Raw genomic sequence first — 19,220 nt, 5'->3', positions numbered from 1 at the left:
TGCTTGTAAATTTTGATTTTTATCATATATTTACTTATAAATGACAAAACAGTGTTTGTTTTCATTCATATTGTAATAATGGTTTGGTAGAAATCATTCTGTGAATTGGCTTTTAATGCAGTAATTGTGCATCTTTGTCTTTCTTTCCTGTGAAGAACATTGTGACATCGTTTCCAGATGAACCTTCATAAATAAAACATTTGAGCAGCCCATGCTTCTGGTTATTGATCTTTCACATCACACTTAGACCTTTTTCATTTAAATTGTGGTCGCACAGGGAAAGTGGTGTGACAAACAGGCAGCGCGGACACTAACATGCACAGATTATCTTGTTACAAAACACCAAATTACATATTCAAACTTTGTCAACACACAAAGCAACATCTCAGAGACAGCCAGACAGTACTTCATTTATAATCATAAAACCTTGAAATATTAAAACTTTGACTTACAAGTGATCTCCAAAAATGAAATCCTCGAAAATACTTGAAAGAGATTCTGCTAAATGCCAACATCTCCAGACCCTCACCAAGTTTTAGAGTGTATGGTGTGATAGTATTTATTTGCGTTTTCATGCTGGATCCTCCCTGTAATGCTGCTTTGTGTAATGCTGCTGTGTTTCTGCCCCCACCAGCGTGTCACCCAGGCTTCTACAAAGCGTATGCTGGAAACATCAAGTGTTCAAAGTGCCCTCCCCACAGCTTCAGCTACGGCGAAGGCTCTGCTGCCTGTCACTGTGAGAGGGGCTTTTACAGGGCTGACAAAGATCCGCCCACCATGGCTTGTACACGTGAGTAGCAGCGACCGGCCCTTTGTGTTTACTTACAACAGATAGTTGGTATCGATCGAGCTCGTGGAACGCTCTTGCGGCCTCTTAGAGACTCGCTGCAGCCGTAAATCCAGCCTCGTCTCCAGGACTTATCTTTGTGTGAAAGTGTGCATTAAAGAGTCTCCGGATGAATTACATGGCTTTTGTTCTGCTGCCTCATCTTCAACGATGATTCACTGACTGTCATTACGACTTCATATTTGCATTAAATTACAGTTTAACCGGACTAATTCCCCTTTAATTAAAAAGCTATTTAGCTGTCACTGAGATAGACGGGGGCAATGTCTGGGAGCTCTACAGGGTGAAATGGTGTATTTGTCTTTTACTGAAAGACAAAGCCAAGCTGCTGCAGACAGGCTGTGGATCTTCCATGGGACATGCGCTGTTTGCAGAGAAAATCTTATGTAGAGTTCTATTTCCTTGTTTCATCCAGAACAGATGAGGCAAGACCTTCCTCAAAACCTGTTCCCAACTTATTTATCACAATTCTGAAAGAGAGGTGGCTTGGTAGATTTATTTCTGCTCCGTAAAAAGGCACAACTCTCAAACGTCAACCTTTAACACTGCACAAACCCCTGTGATACCACATTGTTTTGAATGGCAACTAACCCTGAAAACCTCAAGCTATCAAACAGTTTTCTCAAGAAAAGACTGAGAAAGAAGACAAATGTTCTCTAGTTTCAGCTGAATTCTTCTGTCGCACACACATAGAAATAAAGTAAATTTAATTTTTAAAGAGTAAAACTGGCATTTGAGTCTACATTCAGGTCAGCTTCATAGAGATGTTGCATAATTTGATATTTTATTTTGGTGCTACATACTGCGGCAAGTACTGCCTTTTTTGTTATTTGTTCCTTCTCTCATCAGTTTTGGGGGAAAATGCTGCTTTTAAAATAATCCCAGGTGTGACAGCCGGGATGCACTTTATTGACAATTTAATCTGAAATTTGTAGGACAGAAGATAAACCGTTTACTGAAGGTCTGAGGGGGTAAATAAATAGAATTAAAGAGCAGGGGAGGTCGGCCGGTAAGACAAAAGCAAAGCAGGAACGAGCAAAGACGATGTCACAGGTGGAGAGAAAGTGGATGCAGGAGACAGTGAAGGGAGAAATGGAGGAGGCTGCAGATACCAATCTCCCTCGAGAGGAGACGAGAAGCTGATTGATGGCAGTGGGTTCTCTCAGCGGGAGGGAAGGTGGGTGCACTCTCCTCGATGAAGAGAATCAAGGAGGGGAGATAATGGTTGATAGAGGCAGAGCGGAGATAAAGGAGGAGAGAACGGACATACGTTGACAGAAGTGGAGGAACGGGGGAGGAGCTCTCTGCTGTGTTTTTAGTGAAGGCAGAGAGAGAGAGAGATGGATAAATGGGTGGTGAAGGAGAAGGAAATACCTTATAGTCCAGGTTAGACAGTGAGCTGGGCAGGACAGGAATGGTAAAATCCCTCAGGCCTTATAAACTCCACCCGGTTGACAGCTCGCTCCTCACTTCAACACATGCATTCAAACAGAGGCGGCCTAACTGTGCTGCAGTGAATACCAGTAATATAAGAGAGTAAATGAGGAGGTAAAGCAGCATCTCACATGATTCCTAAATGGGGGAAATGGTCAAATTAATGTGCAATCATTGTCTCCCGAAAATCACTCAGAAAATGATGAGCAAGTATAAGCTGATTAACATATTGGCCGAAAGGGGAAAAGAAAGAAAGGTGTGTGATCAATACATATGTAAACTATGAGAAACAAATGGTATGATAAGAAGAACTTGGCCTAAACCATCTCTTTAAAGAACATTGTTTCATTTTCAGGGCTCTGTGGTGTTCCTCAGGGATCATCTGTGGGCCCCGTGCCTTTATTTTTATAAGTGTATTAGCACACAATAGGTCAAGTCTTAATGGAACCTTCCTAAATGAATTGAAACGAATGGTTCGTCTACATTGATGAGGGACGTTGATTTCTAGCAGCAAACCAACTCAAAAGCAAAAGACACATTCTAACACACGAGCACGTTTACACACTGTACACATACAGTAGGGTTGGATGGAATAAAGCCAGCTGGTGGCTGATGCCTGCAATAGAAGAGTGGTGCTGCACAAAAGCAGGTCTGAGAACCAGAATTTCCCTTTTGCTTGAAGAACAGGAGAGATGGAGAAAACAGAGTGCTGTCGGACCAGTAAATCAGGATTGCTTGGGACGGAGAAATGTATAAAATATAATTAAAACCAACTCTAAAGTTGGGCAAAAAGCTTTTTCCCCTGATGACTAGTTACAATAATTAGCTGATTACTTTCCTAAAATCATTGTTTTCCCTCTATTGGATCTCCTCCTGCCGGCAGGGCCCCCGTCCCCCCCTCGCAACCTGATGTTCAACCTGAACGACACCTGCCTGATGTTGGAGTGGTCGCCGCCCAGCGACTCAGGCGGGCGCCGGGACCTCACCTACAACGTTCTGTGCAAACGCTGCGGCCCTGAACCCAACCACTGCAAGCTGTGTGAGGAGGACCTGCGTTTTCTCCCACGGCCTCTGGGCCTGACCAACGCCACCGTCACTGTCACAGACTTCTCCGCAAACGCCAACTACACCTTCGAGATCGAGTCCCTCAACGGCGTCTCGGACATGAGCTCTTTCCCTCGTCAGGTGGCGATCATCACGGTCAACACCAATCAGGGGGGTGAGTATGTGCTGGAGCTGCCTGGTCTGTGACTACCGGATGCTTCCATCACCAAGACCGATGCGTCCGATGGGATTCATGAGAAGAAATTTATCCAGAACAAAAACGATGCTACAAAAACACCATGATAGGGTCAGAGTTAGAGTTAGGACTGGTCACTGAGGTTTGGGGTGTTTGGGCGGCCTCAGGCTTTTATAATAAAAAATAAAAAATGATTTTAACAAGTCCAGTAGAGCTCAAGAATATAGACAAATGCAGTAAACCGTAAGTTAAGGTTTATTGCAAATCCTATAAATAGGAGATTTATATAATGAGTTTTATATGAAAGTGTTTTTTTCTGAAAGTAAATATATATATATGAGATATATGGAGACAGATGTGGGGTAAGGTTTTCAGCACTGGCTACATTTCTGTGAGAATGCTAAAGAGAGGCTGTATTTACGCATTTGCTCTGAATAAGATGCTGAAAGGCCCACATGACCTCTGGGACGCGGTTTGGTGCGTTGAGCACTTAGGTTTTTAATTTGCTGTTTGCAAACGCTGTGTTTTCTGTTTTCATCCGCCTCCCTCTCCAGCCCTCCCTTGACTATTCTCTTTTTTTCCTATTGGTTGTTTGTCCTCCTTCTTCTCCCTCTCTGCTGCATTCTCCTGCCGTACGTGTTTGTTTTTTCCTCCCCTCATTCTTCTTTGTTCTCACCCCCCCTCCCCACCTTCCGTCCCTGTGTTGCTATGGGAGTCTGGGAGAACCACATTTTATCATACAGGCAAAACACATTAAATGCATTATTTAGTGTCACTGGGGACAGCTTTACCCTTTACAGGTAACTTGGTGTTACACAAAGCAGCCTTTTTTATTTCATTAGACGGTCCAGTTTAGCAGAGAGTCAGGTCCCTGAGCTCTACACAAAACCCATTTTATCAGTTAGATACTGAGCTGCGGCTATTTAAAGTGTGGGAAAGAGGCATATTTTTGGCCATCAGTCAGAAATAAGTAGCCACATGAGTGATTTTATACATCTTTTTGACAGAAAGAGTATATTTGGAACCACTAATGTGCCGCTTGCTGCAGGTTACTGATTATACTGATTACATAAATCATCCATTAAAGTCCAACAAATGGGCGGATGCCTCCAGTTTGCATGTTTTGACAGGGAATCTTAGATCAGTGGGTGGTGTTTTATAAGGCTAAATGCTACTGTAAACGTATGAATGTTGGAAAATCCTGTAGTATTATCTCCAGTATCGCTGCTGCACATTTGCTGATCTCTCTTTCTGTGAATGCCTCCAATCTTTTGTCACAGGCGGTTTGGCGTTGAACGTCAGAGTCAAATATGGCTGTTTTGTTTGCAAAGTTGCAGCAGCAGCAAAACGCACATTCACACCTGCAAGCCTGGAAACAAAAATAAGTCCAAGAGAGGAAAACACAGAGGTTCAGTGTACGTGTGAGTGAGTCAGCTAAGGTTTGCATCACGACTTGATGATAGTTCTCTTTTCTTAAGCTAACTTTAGCAACATTCAGTTCTTGCTCTGTCGTTTCCAGCCCTGTTCACTCATTTGACCACTTCCTTTGGTGTCAGCTTCATTTAAATCCATCATTTTCACACCTGCGTTGGAATCTAGTTTTAAGGGATTCGTCACTTTGCTGGTCATTAACAAGAATATCAGCACTGCTGTTTGTTTCTTTGGTGATGGAGGAGGATTATTTATGCACATTGCCCACACATTATCTGTTAAACTGTTAAAACAATAGTGTGTGTGTGTGTGTGTTTGTGTTGCATATTTTTATATTTTATATAAATGAATATTCACCACCTCTGAATTATTCTTCTTGTTCCGAAGAGAGATGCTTCAGAAGATTTTTTTCTGCTTTTTTCTAATCGTTGTCTACTTTTTTAATGTTTTCTTTCCACACTCTCGGGGTCAGTAGGGAAAAAGTGTCATTTGGCACCTTTCTTTCTCACCTCTGCTACTTTAGAGGCGCTGGGTTGTCGCGGCGCAGCTGCTGGTTTAAACTCAATTTGTTGGGAAATGAACCAGACCAGTAAATAAAACCGGACAAACCCAGATGATGTATCCCAACACGCACACGTGCGCAAATATAGTGGTAACAGACTGGGTTTTATGACAGTGTGGCCTTCTCATTACACACACTGCTGTCCCAGTCTGTCACCTAAACCACTTTACATCCACAAACTACGCAGTGAAACTGATTTCTCGGCAGTTGGAGCACAGTTGTTGCAGCCGTAGCAACAATAACTCCTCCGTGGCTGCATGGAACACACGCTGGGGCCCAGAACTACGTCCATAGAGGGTCCTCCTTAATTTTCCCTGCTGTGAGTACTTGCAGAAATTTGGCGGTATTCATTCATTTGTCGCTCTGCCCTAGGTTAATGGCAGTGTTATAAACCTCACTTAGCGACTGTTGTAAAGTACCCGCAGATGCCAGAAAGGCTCCAGAAACACAAACCTTGCATGCAGCACTTTTTTTTCTCTCTTTCCGTGACTGCAGTGATATGCATACATACAAATATGTTTGCACCTTCCAATATCTGGCCAAACCTCCTGTGTGATAGGCTTATTTAGAAGGGAGCACGGGAAATTCTGCTTCCATTAGCATAGCGTTACCATCAGCAGAAAATGAGACAGCCATGTGAATTTCCATGTGTCGCGTGGAATATCAGCAGTCTCCCGTCATATTGTATCCCTTCCATAGATAAATTAGACTAGTCATTAAAATGCAGATGGCCTTTTTTGGTAAATGTCTTGTGCCATTGAGGTTTGTATGTGATTTGTTCTGCTTATGATGGACAGCTTTGGGAATACACACACACACACTGCAGCAGATACAAATGTGTGCATGAGCGATGTTAAAAGGCTAAGGTCTGCGAACATTTCCTGTCAGCCCTAACCTTTTCACTGTTTATTATTTATACAGGGAAGCCGGTCTAATGTATGCACAAGCATCAATCTGCACATCACACATGCCCACGCATGGAAGCTCTCTGTGCAGAGAATTATAAAGCAACGGATTAATAGTTGCAGAGTGTTTTGGTCCAGAGTAAATCTCCCCTCATATGAAGAGAAAGGCAAAAAAGAGCCGAGGGAAATTACGTGCGTAATTGCGTTTGCTGAAGTTGGCAATATGATCGCAGCATTGGCGTGATTTGGCAGGTGGGGAAGTTTTAGAGGAAGCCCTTAAAACAGGAGCGTTTGCAAACACCAGAAAGTTTAAAGCCCAGAAAATCTGATGGCGTCAGCAGACAGGAACAGCTACATATGAATTAATGACTGCACTTCATCTAATTTTAGTACTTGTAGTGTTTTTGATGCTCCTCCACTACAGTTTTATTTACCCGAGGATCAGTTCGTCGCAGGAAACAACTCCAGTTCAATTTTATAATCTAATGTCTTTAGTGGGAACTGTTATTGCTGTGCTTGTGTAGCTAAATGCACCATGGCTCCAAAGAACATCAGTGTAATAATTAGTGTGTGTGTGTGTGTGTGTATGTTTTTTCAAAAGGGATCAGTGGATTATCTAATAAGAAAAATAGCTAGACGAGAGCTGGAGGACTCAGCTCAGAAACAGGAGAGTTGCTTTAATCACAGGGAACAAACTAGAATATAACAGAATACAATCAACTTTATTAGTCCTGAATGTGTCTAAAGAAGAAAGAATTACCAAATATGTATACCAAATACCAAAATGCAAGAAGGAATCAGCAAAGTGTTGATTTGAAGACATGGAAATATGCTGTTAAACGGTAAATATACAGGTGAAGATCCCAAAGAGTCCAGTTAAAGTGTCCAATTGTACAGTTCATGTGACAATTTTAACAGGAAACTTTCCATTTTATCATTAATGCATTATTAGTGCAGTAAACGGTGTAAAATAGGAATGCGCACAGTATGAAATGTAACAAAGTAACAGCTGGCTGATTTTGCATGTTCCAAAACGCCACCGGCGCCACGCTTCACCACTTCAGGGGCTTCTTGCAGCTAATCAGACAGGCAGATAAAACGACAGTCTCACCTCTGCATGTTGATGTGCAGCAAAGGGGGAGGAGCCTGTGAGGGCAGACAGGGTTTGACAGACATTTCTATTTTTGGGTGCATCCAAAAACACCTAATCAAAGGCGTGAGACCGTGGCAGGCGTAGCTTCACGTCAGTGGGACTTTTATAGCAAAAGAACAAACGAGTGGACACGTTTAAACCTGCTCGCTGCTGTTTATGCACTGTAATCTGTCCTGATGTGGAGGCTTTAAAGCCAAACATCTTTTCAGCTCCATCGCCTCCGTTGTTTAGTGGCGGGCTTTGGGGAGATGGGGCCACCGTCGCTACACAAGAGAACCATTGTTTACCGTTTATGAACACGGGTTCTGTTACGGCCTCTGTTTTTCTGGACTAAACGATAATAAGTTCTCTGTTACAAGTTTGGAGTTGTCTTCTTCAGGATGATCGCTCTTTATTATCGCTCCATTTATTAATAACTGTAATAACCGAATGTGCTCCTCTAACTTTTCTTCTCGCTTCTGCTTAAAAAACCCAAAAAACACCAACATTTCCATGCACATTTCAGCGTGTGCTGGCATCTTGTGCTGATATATGGAGAAATAAAGGCAGTTCCCAAGGCGTCGGTCCCAAGAGAGGCTTTTAAATGCTCTTAGGGGATTATTGCTATATTAAACTCCAGATGCTCTGAAGCTGGTTTCAAATTAGTCAAGTCAGACACATTAAGATTTGTGCATCAGATATGACTTTGTGATTTATTTTAGTCGAAGCGATTCATCAGCTTTTGAAGCACAAATCGGCCGATCCATTTCTTCGGAAGGCCATTAATTGTCGCAAACCCAACTGCAGTAAACAATCTCGGCGAGCTGGTGCTTCAGCCAAACACTGCTCTGCACCACGCCGCCACCCAGCAGTCACACGGTGGCGGTGGTGAAAGAATGTGGTGTGCTAAACCGCTGGCCCTCGCCGTCACCGCAGCCTCGCAGGCAGCCCCCTCGCGGCGTCGCACCGCGCTCTAACTAACTATGACAAATTAGCCCCACACTTAATTACTAGCGAGGGAAAATCACAATGATGTTTATTAGGCGTGGCATCATAAAGTGGTGTGTCCGTGCCCCGAGACCAAAGCGCCGCGCTGGAGAAACACTAATAATAACAACAGCCATACAAATTGGTTGAGCGGAATGACCAGGGGCCCCGAGGCAGCTGCTGGGGCGAGGTGGGGGGGGAAGGTGACTTTCTGTGGATGAATCAATATTGTTCTCCTCGGCCAGGGTGTACGTACGTGTGTGTGTGTGTGTGTGTGTGTGTCAGTGGGGTAGATTTAGCAGCGATCCTAAGTCCATTATGGGTTAATAGGAAAAAGGGGCAGCTGATGAAATATGCTGAATATATCACATTAGAGGACAAGTTTTTTTCTTTCATGACATAGTTATATGGCCACATCCATCTTGGCGGTTGGGGGGGTCTGTCTAATCTATGTTTGTGTGTGTGTGTGTGTGTGTGTGTGTGAGGGAGGGAGGGAGGAGGGGAGAGAATCCACAGCTGTGCTGGTGGCACTGGCCTTGTGGAGAGAGCGGTCATAAATAGAGCGCCCAAGCTCGCTAGCTTATTAACAGTTGATTTATCTGCCTTTCGATAAAGAATATGTGCCCTTGGCACCAAAGACCAGAGAGCGCCCCCCCAGGGAGCCCCAATTACCCAGTGCCATGTGGGCGCGTGTCAAGGCAGTCGTTTGCGTTATCACCTCGTGGGTTTCTGTGGGCTCGCACATGTTCTTTTCTTATCCGTCTGTCACGTGTCGACCCATTGGGGGGGCACTGGGAGCAGTGGTATGGGATAAATATGTGTGACAGCCTCCCATTTACACTGATTCATCAGCCTCTTTATCCCGCTGATGTTATGTTTTCCTCCTGTTTCCTGCTCGCCCTCGTCCGTCACGCCGCTACATTAACGCCGTCTGTGTGTGCTCATTTGAACCCAGCGTGTCGTCACCGGCGCTGACAACACACGTCGTCGTAGTTTACAACGTTAGGACAGATCTGCAGCATTGATTTACAGTTTTAGAGGCGGAACTCAAAGGGCGTGTTTCATTTCTCGGTTGCTCTGCAATCCCACCTGAAAATGGTCTATTGATCGGATGTGTTCTGGCTTTCCTAAAACGTTACTATTGAAAAGTTTGACCTCCCTTCAATATGAGACCATTTAGATTTTCTCACATTTGTTTGGGGTTTTTTAGCATTTAACTAATTCTCGATGCTGTAGAACCAATTGAAAAAAGGAACAAAGCATTAGGTTTACCCAAAAGACAGCAACACAATTTCATTTAAAGTGAGAACAAATTAGAAGTAGTTCATTTTCACTAACTTCACTCCCCAGATTTAAACTTGATTTGACCATTTTGATTAGACGCGTCTGCACCTGTATTTTAGTCCAGACACAGCCGACGCCACGCTTCAGTTTGAAATATTTTCCGTCTGATATGTCACTACTGTTGCGCTTCAGTGCTTCCTAAACAGTGAGCACAATCACACAGTTCCAGACTCACTACAACGATCAGCCAAGTGAAGTGAAAGGTTGAAATCTGACATTATTTCCATCATTTGTTTTCAGCATGAAGGACTGCAGCTTACAGCCAGACACTTTTTTTTCTAATTGGCTCCATGTGAGTCACATTTGGTCCATATAAAAAGGTGAAATTATCTTAGAAATGTAGTTCTAATTATTCTATAGCAATATTTTAACTTAATAAAGTGACTTTTGTTCACGGTAATGTTAGGAGGAAAACATTTCTTTTTGAACATCAACCAGCAGCTGCATCTCCAACTCACCACTTGCCCCATTTTAAGCCCCCAACAAACGTTCAGTCTGCAAATTAAGATTAATGTGTTTATGACATTGTTTTGTCATGTGTGTACACTGTGATACAAGCCTATAGAATATTTAATACGTTATTTTAGGTCACATAAATATCCAGGACAATATGTAAATCCTTGTTGATTTACACGTCATTCATGACATAGCAAACTGTCTCCCTTCTGCGATCCGAACGCAGCTCATACTTACCAGAATACTCAATCTGGGCAATAAATCTCTCAGGGTTAAAGTTGTAGTTGGTGTTTCACCTTCCCACCAATATTCAAACGCGTCATGCTAGCAGCAGCACTGCCTCAACCTGTTCTAAAACCACATAGCAATATATTTATGATACGTTTGCATTTATATTTAACTGGTGAACTAAACTGATGCATTTTTCTGCATTACAAGGTTTTAGATTTGACATTTTCTCCACGTTAGACTGAATATTTCAGCATAAAAATCTATGGTCTCTGATCAGCCACCCGGCCTTCTGTTCATTCAGCTGGGTATTAGATGGATCCAAGGCATATATTTAAAAAAATGCAATCACTACCACGTCTGCACGTGACAGTCAAACTGTAAGAGGCTGAAAAAAATGCATCTAAATCAAGGAAATCAAAGGAAGTTGGAGTATGGAACTAAAAAAAATCTTCATCCACATCCAGCCCTCTCGTTGGTCTTCCTTTTTTCCTTTGATGTATATTTAGTCTTTAAATAGATCTGGGGGGGTGCAGGGAACTTCAAGAAAAGGTGCAAATTGAAGGTATAAACATGTAACTGTGTTGCAGGATCCCGCTGAATGCAGATTTTGCTGCTAACAGACCGCTCTGTGTCTCGAATGAGCTCGTGCATTGTTATTCAGACGTGAGAGCTTCTATTTTCACTCTGCCCAGGTGCAGCTGAACCTGAGACTTTTTTTTCTCCGGTATTTTGTATTTTCATGCTGCTTCATCTCCGGTGGAGCATGGCAGGTTGATTGTGTGAGACAAACACAATTCAAATGTGTTAAAGGGCTGATTCCAATCAGACCAGTTCCTCTCATTTCCTATAAGCCTGATGCCTGCAGCAAAATCCTTAATTAGTCATTATAGATGATGCAGTGGAAATGTGTACCTGTTTTTTAATTAGTGAATTTAACACCATAGTGAACCTATATAAAATACTGATATCCACAATGTGGAATCAACCACAAGTGCTTTAGGACTCAGCTGAATTATGCAAAGACCTGATGTTCTAAGCACAACACTCTTTGTATCCTGCATGTATTTTTAATTTACTTGCATGTATTTTTCAGTGAATCCTTAATACATCAAGTTCAAATAGTGTACAAGTGTTATATGAAATGGATGAAAAATTCACCCTTAAAGACAATAGAAAAGTAAGAGAAGTCACAATAGGTCATGAGGTGATCATCAGACCTGGGGGAAGGAAGGATGGAGCTCACAAGAAGAAAATAGCAGGGGGGAACGTTTAAAAACTGTCAAAACTAAAATAAAATGGGCTGAAAGCTTCAGACATATCCTGCAGGAGGGGCAACTGGTGCCCAGTTAATCCATAGAAAGAGCTCTTTGTGGTGCCCGTGGGTGGGCGGGTGGGTGGAGGTACAAGTGCAATATTATGGCTTCGCTTCACTGCCTGATCACGCTCTAAACAGCTCAGCCTATGGGGGGAATCATCTTGCACATCAAAACGAGGCTGCACTTGGACCTCCTTTAAGATCAGATCCCCCAACGCCTGTCAGCCATCATTATAATGCTCCCGTTCGGAGGTGTTTGGATTTTCAGGCAGAATATTGATGTTGGAGTCTCAATCTCTCCACTGCATTTTCTCTCAATTTAGATGGTTTTCCTCACAGCATGTGGGCATTAATATATTCAATTTATTCGCACAATCTTTTTGTAGCTGCATTCAAGTGCAGACTTCCACTGGAAGTGTGAAAAACAGAGATGACAGCTCCATTGAAATCTCTTTGTTGACATTGTACCGGAGCCCCTCTCATCTCTGTTGCGCAGACGAGAAGGTCCCAGCAGTAAACTTGTGGCTACTTCGAGTGCTTTGAGGTACTCTGGAGCGTATGTTGCAGTGACACTACTGTTTGTTCTCCAGTGGCACTTCTGAATTTGACTGCAGAGCGAGGCGCTCGATTCGAGGAAGGCTGCCGATATAATGGGCACGCTCAAGAAGCTTCATTAATCTCGTTAGAAGACCCTGATTCTCCCTGAGCTCATCAAGTCACGAACAGACAGTTGCTTCATATGTGTTGTGGCAGCGTCAGTGAAGAAGCAGAGATCAAAAAAAAGAGAAAAAGATAAATAGTGAAAGTGGCGCTTGAGCCTCAAAGCTGCCCGTTAATGTTGCTCAGCGCTCAAGCCTTTAATAATCATTACTTGGTTACTTTGCCTTCGCTGCCCATAATCTCAGAGACCTGGTTTGGTATGATGTTGACACATGTCATAAAAGCTCCCTCGCTGTCCTCTAAGCGATGGTTTCGCTCTGTGTTATTAAACAGAAAAACCTGAATGTGTTGATTGGCTTTTTCCATATCGCAGCGATCATTTCACATGGACCTGTATTTCTTCCTTGACTGCGGCCACATGTGGCGCTCTGCAGGTTCTGGAGACCCTGCAGAGGTTGCCACGGGATACGTCGGATGGTAAAAAACCCTTCATTTTAACTCGTTCGGAAGCACAAACACAAAGGTTGCAGCTAAGTCAATTGTCAGTTGTGTGACGCCTTATTCGTAGGAGCGATCATGCTTGGGAGCTCTGCTGGGTGGGGGGCTGCGGCGCACATTAGGGGGGCAGGAGTGCTGTGTTTGCAATTGTGCAAAACTGCACTCACAAAAAGGGCACACACACAAATGCAACACAAAGGCCTGCGTGGAACACCGCGCACCTGGATTCAAGTGATAATGCTGAGTGAGACAACACACACTCCCATGCGCACACACACACACACACACACACACACGAGGCCATAATGACTGTAGCTCCATCAAATAGCCGTGGTCTAAATGGCGCGGGATTGCAGCATTATTGGTGATTACAATTGAAGGCTTCATGATACATCACACCTACAGCAGTCTATAGGGGGAGGGTGTACTCCGAAGGACGGCGCTGTGGGGACGTCTGGGAGACAAATACTGTATATCCATCATTATGAGGCATCTCTGCGCAGCCAGCACACAAAACCACATCATTTTTTAAGTGGAAGGCCGGCGCGTTTGATGGTCAATATTGTCACACAGCTGATGGCCTGAAAACTCACAGCAGAAGGGGAAAAAACAATCACTGAAAAGCTGAACTAGTAAGATAACTTCTGAAGTTTAATTGATAATGTGCAATTTTCTTTATAACTTTTCTCCCATTTCATTAAGTGTGTTTAATTAGCTTTAATCACTCAGTCATACTCGGTTGGCTATCATCAGCATGTCAGCAGTGTCCTGAAGGCAAAGGTCTGCCGGAGCCAAAACACTAGCTTAATGTCTGAACATATGTGAGAACCACAGGTTATGAAAAAGGCGTCTTCTAAAGTCTCATTGTGGCATTCGCCACATTGTAAATCACCTGTTACTACAAAGGGCATAAAATGGCCCGGTCGCATTTGTATTTCACAGCCAGTTTCAGAAGCTAAGTTACAGGATCATTGTCTTCCAAAAGGTCAGGCTGCATTTTAAACCCACTCTTACCCAAAACAAATGTAAAGACTCCCAGTGTTCTCAAAGGTCAACATCGTTTCCGTTCAAACGCAGTGTGTCGTGCACAGTGAGACAAACCCCTGAAGGAAGTAAAAACAAAATAAAGAAAGAGAGAGTGAGAGTTTTCGGAAACATCACTAAGAAAGTGACATTAGTCCTTTATTTAATGGCCCAGAAACAACATTTAACCTCATTAATTCATGTCAGTCTGTTGGTTTAAGGTAAGGTTTCGACTTAATGACTTCAGCATGTGCATTTATTTCCTTATAGACTTATGCATTATTGATTCACCCACTATTAACACACCAGAGCCTGCTGGGTGCCAGGTGCATAAATATTTCTGTAATTGTCACGTAAATCCCACATCTATTACCTCTATCTGACACACCGGCATTAATGTGTGGCCTATCTATTGGGCTATTCGCCATGCTGTGTGTGTGTGTGTGCGCGCGTGTGTGTGTGTGTGTGTGTGTGTTGTGTGTGTGTGTGTGTTTATGCTCAGATGGATGACATATAAAACTTGCACACACATGCCGGGTTGACAGAAAATCCCTACAGACCACCGAGTCCTGTTACCAGAAGGTTTTCCTGTCAACGTGTCCTTGAATAAGGCCGTCAAAGCATGTCTGGTCACTCACAGTTAGATAAGAACCTCTGCAATATTAATTAAATATAGGCATGTTTTAACTAAAGGGCTTTTAGTAAAAATAGCTGCTCTTTTAATTAAAAATCCAATACCTTTATATGTGTTTAGCACCATTTAGTTTAGCCGCATGTTTATTAAGCTGTTATGGATTTTTTCTCCCTCTTAATTAATTCTTTTTTTCCAACTTAGCTCCTCAGGAACACACCGAAGGCACCGTAAGAGTGAACGTAAACGTGTCTGAGCCAGCTGTCTCAGAATATCTCTGGGACTTTTCCGGCAAGGGACAGAGAGATGCGTCGAGGGGCAAAACACCGGAGAAAAGAGAGATGGGAGGAGTAAGAGGGTGTAAAAGGATGATCCCAGGCAGGAAAGAAGAGATGGTGCATAGGTGAGAGCGAGGTTAGATGCAGAGATGCTGGCTCCTCTTCAGAGGTTCTTGTCCAGGTTCTGCGTCAGTAAAGCACCTGAACCAAATGCAGACTGATCACATGGAACGTGCAAATACGGCTTCTTTGCTCTCTGCGTAATTTTGTTCTATCTAATTCCAGTACAGAGCAACAGCAGAACAACCACACTCTGAGCCCAGGTAGCTCATCTTTCTAGCATCAGATTATTGTTGCCACTGGATTCCCACAAAGGAGTCATTAAAGGTTTATTGCGAAAGGAGATTTATCAACAGTTGGCTGGAGTGAAAATAAAGCAACGGATGGGGAGCTGAGGGAAGAACAAGTCACAGTAGGAAAATGACACTTTTGGAGTCAGAACCAGGAAAAGCAAGAGAGGGAGAGAGAGAATGGGCACGTGTTTGAGACTCAGTGTTGCGTAACGGCGAGCAGCCCGTGTTGTCATTGACAGCAAGTGAAGAGAGCTGCTCTCCTCCAACTAGTTTATCCTGCTGACCTTGCAGGGTGGGGGGAGTCTATATGTGCTTGTCTGAGTTTGTGCTACAGGGGGAGGGGGGGGGGACATGCTGTGCAGTCTCCATCTCTCTGGGGGTCAAGAATCAAGAGTGCTCCCAGCAGCTCAGTTTTATCCCAGTGGGCGCCTGCATGCAAAGATATGGACCCATATGTGTCCGTGTGAGTTTGGATGTTTATTTGACACGTCTGCACGGATGCTCACACCACTGTCGATTTTGAATTTTAACTGGACTCTTCCATTAACAAACGGTCCCTTTAGACCATCAGAGCAGCGTGGCAGTCGAAGAAATGCACGTCGGAAGCTCTGCTGGGAACTCGATGCATAATTAAAGATGTGCATCCCGACCTGCCATCACTCTGCAATCACGCTGTGACTCTTGGCACCAGAGACGCACCTGAGAGCAGATTTCCTGGTTGCTTATTGCACCCTGAGCCAAACAAAACCCTCCGGAATGAATCCACACGGGCTGCTGGGGACAGGTGACCGGTGTGCCCTCCTGTGGGGGGGGGCACCGCAGGATCCCGCCTGGCACGAGATGGCAGAGGTGAATTCAGACGCTTCTTGGGTAAAACTGGAAAACCTCAATTGTTGCGAGAGACTCAACGACTCAAACGTTACATGTGAAATTCTTGAACGATTCTCCAGGACGGAGACATCTGTTGGAACACAAAGAAGTGGAACAGATGTGCTTCGTGGGCGCTGCTTCAACCTTTCCTGTGAATGCTCCTTAACCCGTAAATATAAAAAAACAGAAAGAAAAATCAAATTAGCGCCCATGCTACTTGTCCTCGTGGAACCCAACAGATGTAGGACAAGGACACAGTAAATAGGACATGCAGTGAGTCGCAGGCTAATGTAATATGCTGAACGCTGCACAAACCCTGACGCAAAGCGTCCGACACAGTATATTAAATACAACATGGCGTTGTTAAGGACTTACATGCTGTCTTAATTGGCTCAGCGAGTGCAGAGAGAAGTTTAAGACCACGTTAGTCGTGTCTTTAGTCAGTGGCGTTCAAATGTATTTCTGAGTTATTGTTAATTTCATGGAGAGCAGCCGCGTATTGATTCATCGCATCTCTTGCTTTCATATTTATCCACGCCAGAAGGCAAATCAGACTTCCTCTACCTGTGAGGATTTGGGGATTTAGCTGTGATATTGTGATCTGAAGATTAGTTTTCCTTCTGTAGATGCATGAGAGCTAAAGCTCAGATTATTGATCTGGGAGTTTGGGCTGTGTGTGTGGTTTTAACCGCGTTCCCCCATATTTCCATCTTTTCACTTTTGTGCCTGGCTGTGGTGTTACAGCGGTGGGATTCAGTCCGCTGTGATTGTGAGACGTGCCGCCGGCCGTAAGCACACAGATATACTTTATTCCAGATACAGAATTTGAGCTGAGTGAATGCTCTCAATCCTTTTGTTGTTAAATCTTTGCTGTCCCACCGCACAGAGAGAATATCTGTACCAAGATTGAGCGCATGTTCCCACACGCGTGTGTGTGTTGTCGCGCACCTCCGTGTGTGTGTGAGCTTGCCTCCGTGCGTCTTTATGGCAGCGCAGAGCTTCTTGACCAGCTGATTTTCTCCCATCTGAGATCGCGAGTGAGGATTATAAAACCAATCAGCAGACGGTGATTGCTGCAGCCAGTCTGTGATTGGATCACAACCCAGCCGCCCGCCATCGGCCCTTCGAAGGGAGAGAATGAGAGGGCAGAAGAATAAAGGAGGGAGAAATGAGAAAAGTGATAAAGAGAGATGTCAGAGGGAGGCGGCGAAGGGGAATCGGAGGAGGCGATGGAGAGACAGCATAAGCTCAAATACTTCCAACTCATATTTACTGACACACGCGAGGTGTTTACGCGGCCCGATGCCAACTGGGGTCTAATAAGGTATTTTTAAATGGTAATAATAATAGCACTGTTCTCCAGGCTTTGCCTAAGTTCATCAGTCAGGTTCAATCTCCACCAATGTTAGACTCTCCTTTTTTAATATTTGGCAATATGAAAATAGCACTCTTAAAATAGCAGCCGGCTCAGTCCTGATGTCTGTCAGATCAATAATGAGAGCTGTCGGGTGGTGGTTAATTACGCTTTTCACACCAGCACATCACGCCTGATGAGCTCATCATATATTCCATCACCGTCTGTAGTTTGTATTTGTCATTAAATTTCAATAAATCTGCGACTAAACGGAGGTCCGACTGACGTCTCTCCCCCGCTTTAGTTCTTTGGTACTCTTGTAGGAACCATCTTCCCTCGTCCACTCAGGGGTTTTGTTTCTCTCGCTGAGGTGAAGTTAGGCTTTCCATTATGACCACGACGCCCTCATTGACTCTTTGTATCCAATATCTGCAGTCAATTAGCATTGGCCGTTACTTATATGGAGGTTTTTCTGCATAATCACGGCCATTTAACTCACATTTAATCTAATGAATTATTTATTCAGGCTACAACAATTTTAAATAAATTTGTAACAACCAACTGGTGCACATTATATAACCGCTCATTATATTACAGCCAGGGTATTGTTGTTATTGGGGCCATGAGGTGTAATTATGAATATGTGCATCTGTGATATAGTGTTAGCAGGTGTTTGCTGACTGTGTTGTTGGCAGGTTTGTTTAGTCGGCCTCCCGCGGGACTTCATTTGACCTGGGGCATCTGCTGCCCCCTGCCCACTTTCTGCCCTTCCGCCCCCTCTTTTATCTGTGCTTATTGCTTGCTGCTTTACCACACACTCGCAGGAAAACAACAGATGTATCGTCGTATAATTAGCGCGGTGTTTACCGTGTTTTTAGGTACACCATGAGCATTTTATGTCTGAATTTTGGCATCCCCTCGTTTGCATGAAGGCGTTTAAAAGGCAATTGGAAATTCAGACAAACTGCTCAGGTTTAGGCAGGCTTGTGTGTGTGTGTGTGTGTGTGTGTGTGTGTGTGTGGAGGTTGAAAAAGAGAGATGTGATAAGGGTGACAACAGGGTGAAAAGGTACATATTAGCACAGCTGGGTCCGTCTGCAGCAACGTTGGCGTCCTGCGTGTTTATTTGTATTCAGGTCAGAGCCTCAGAAATATCCTGGTGTTTGTGATCGGTTACATCAGATGGGCACGACGGGAGACAAAGTCATTTAGTGAACAAAAACTTTAGGGACATGCATAATTGGATTAGCATGCGTGACACAAGAGAGCGGTCTGAACTCACATCGCCGCCAGGTTATTGACGCCGTAAGTCAATAACAACGTTGCCTTGGAGGATGTCGGATCCGGAATGCAGGTATGGACATCCTTGACAGGAAGGAGAGTTGTCGTCTTCAAATGCTGATGTACATTAGTTTACCCTCCCCGGATGAGTGCAATGCTAATGCAACACTGCGGTGGTTCGTTTTTGTGCTCAGCGGATCAGCGGCGTCAGTGCAAATGAACTTCAGAAGCAGCCTTTTACATTTCTGTCGATATGCCTCCAAACTGACCTTTATTAGCCGGGCGGTTCCAGTTTCGTTGTGTTCGGGTTAATGAACCCTGAGTGTTTTGCACAAGTAAGCAGAGGTATCAGTGCAGCAGCCGGTCCACCTGCACATTTTTGGCACGGT

The 19,220-nt window shown here is 44.0% G+C and overlaps 1 protein-coding gene across 1 annotated transcript in view; it reads left to right on the top strand.

Annotated features, from left to right (window-relative positions):
• epha6 (eph receptor A6) overlaps positions 1-19,220 on the top strand; it is a 95,417-nt gene that overhangs the window by 51,849 nt on the left and 24,348 nt on the right. Inside the window, exons 4-5 of the mRNA XM_057034391.1 lie at positions 635-790; positions 3,165-3,500. Coding sequence (XP_056890371.1) covers positions 635-790; positions 3,165-3,500 — 492 coding nt within the window. The remainder of the gene's footprint in view (positions 1-634; positions 791-3,164; positions 3,501-19,220) is intronic.

Source organism: Takifugu flavidus, chromosome 1 (assembly GCF_003711565.1).
Source record: "Takifugu flavidus isolate HTHZ2018 chromosome 1, ASM371156v2, whole genome shotgun sequence".
NCBI lineage: Eukaryota > Metazoa > Chordata > Actinopteri > Tetraodontiformes > Tetraodontidae > Takifugu > Takifugu flavidus.
This window is presented reverse-complemented; position numbering and strand designations above follow the sequence as displayed.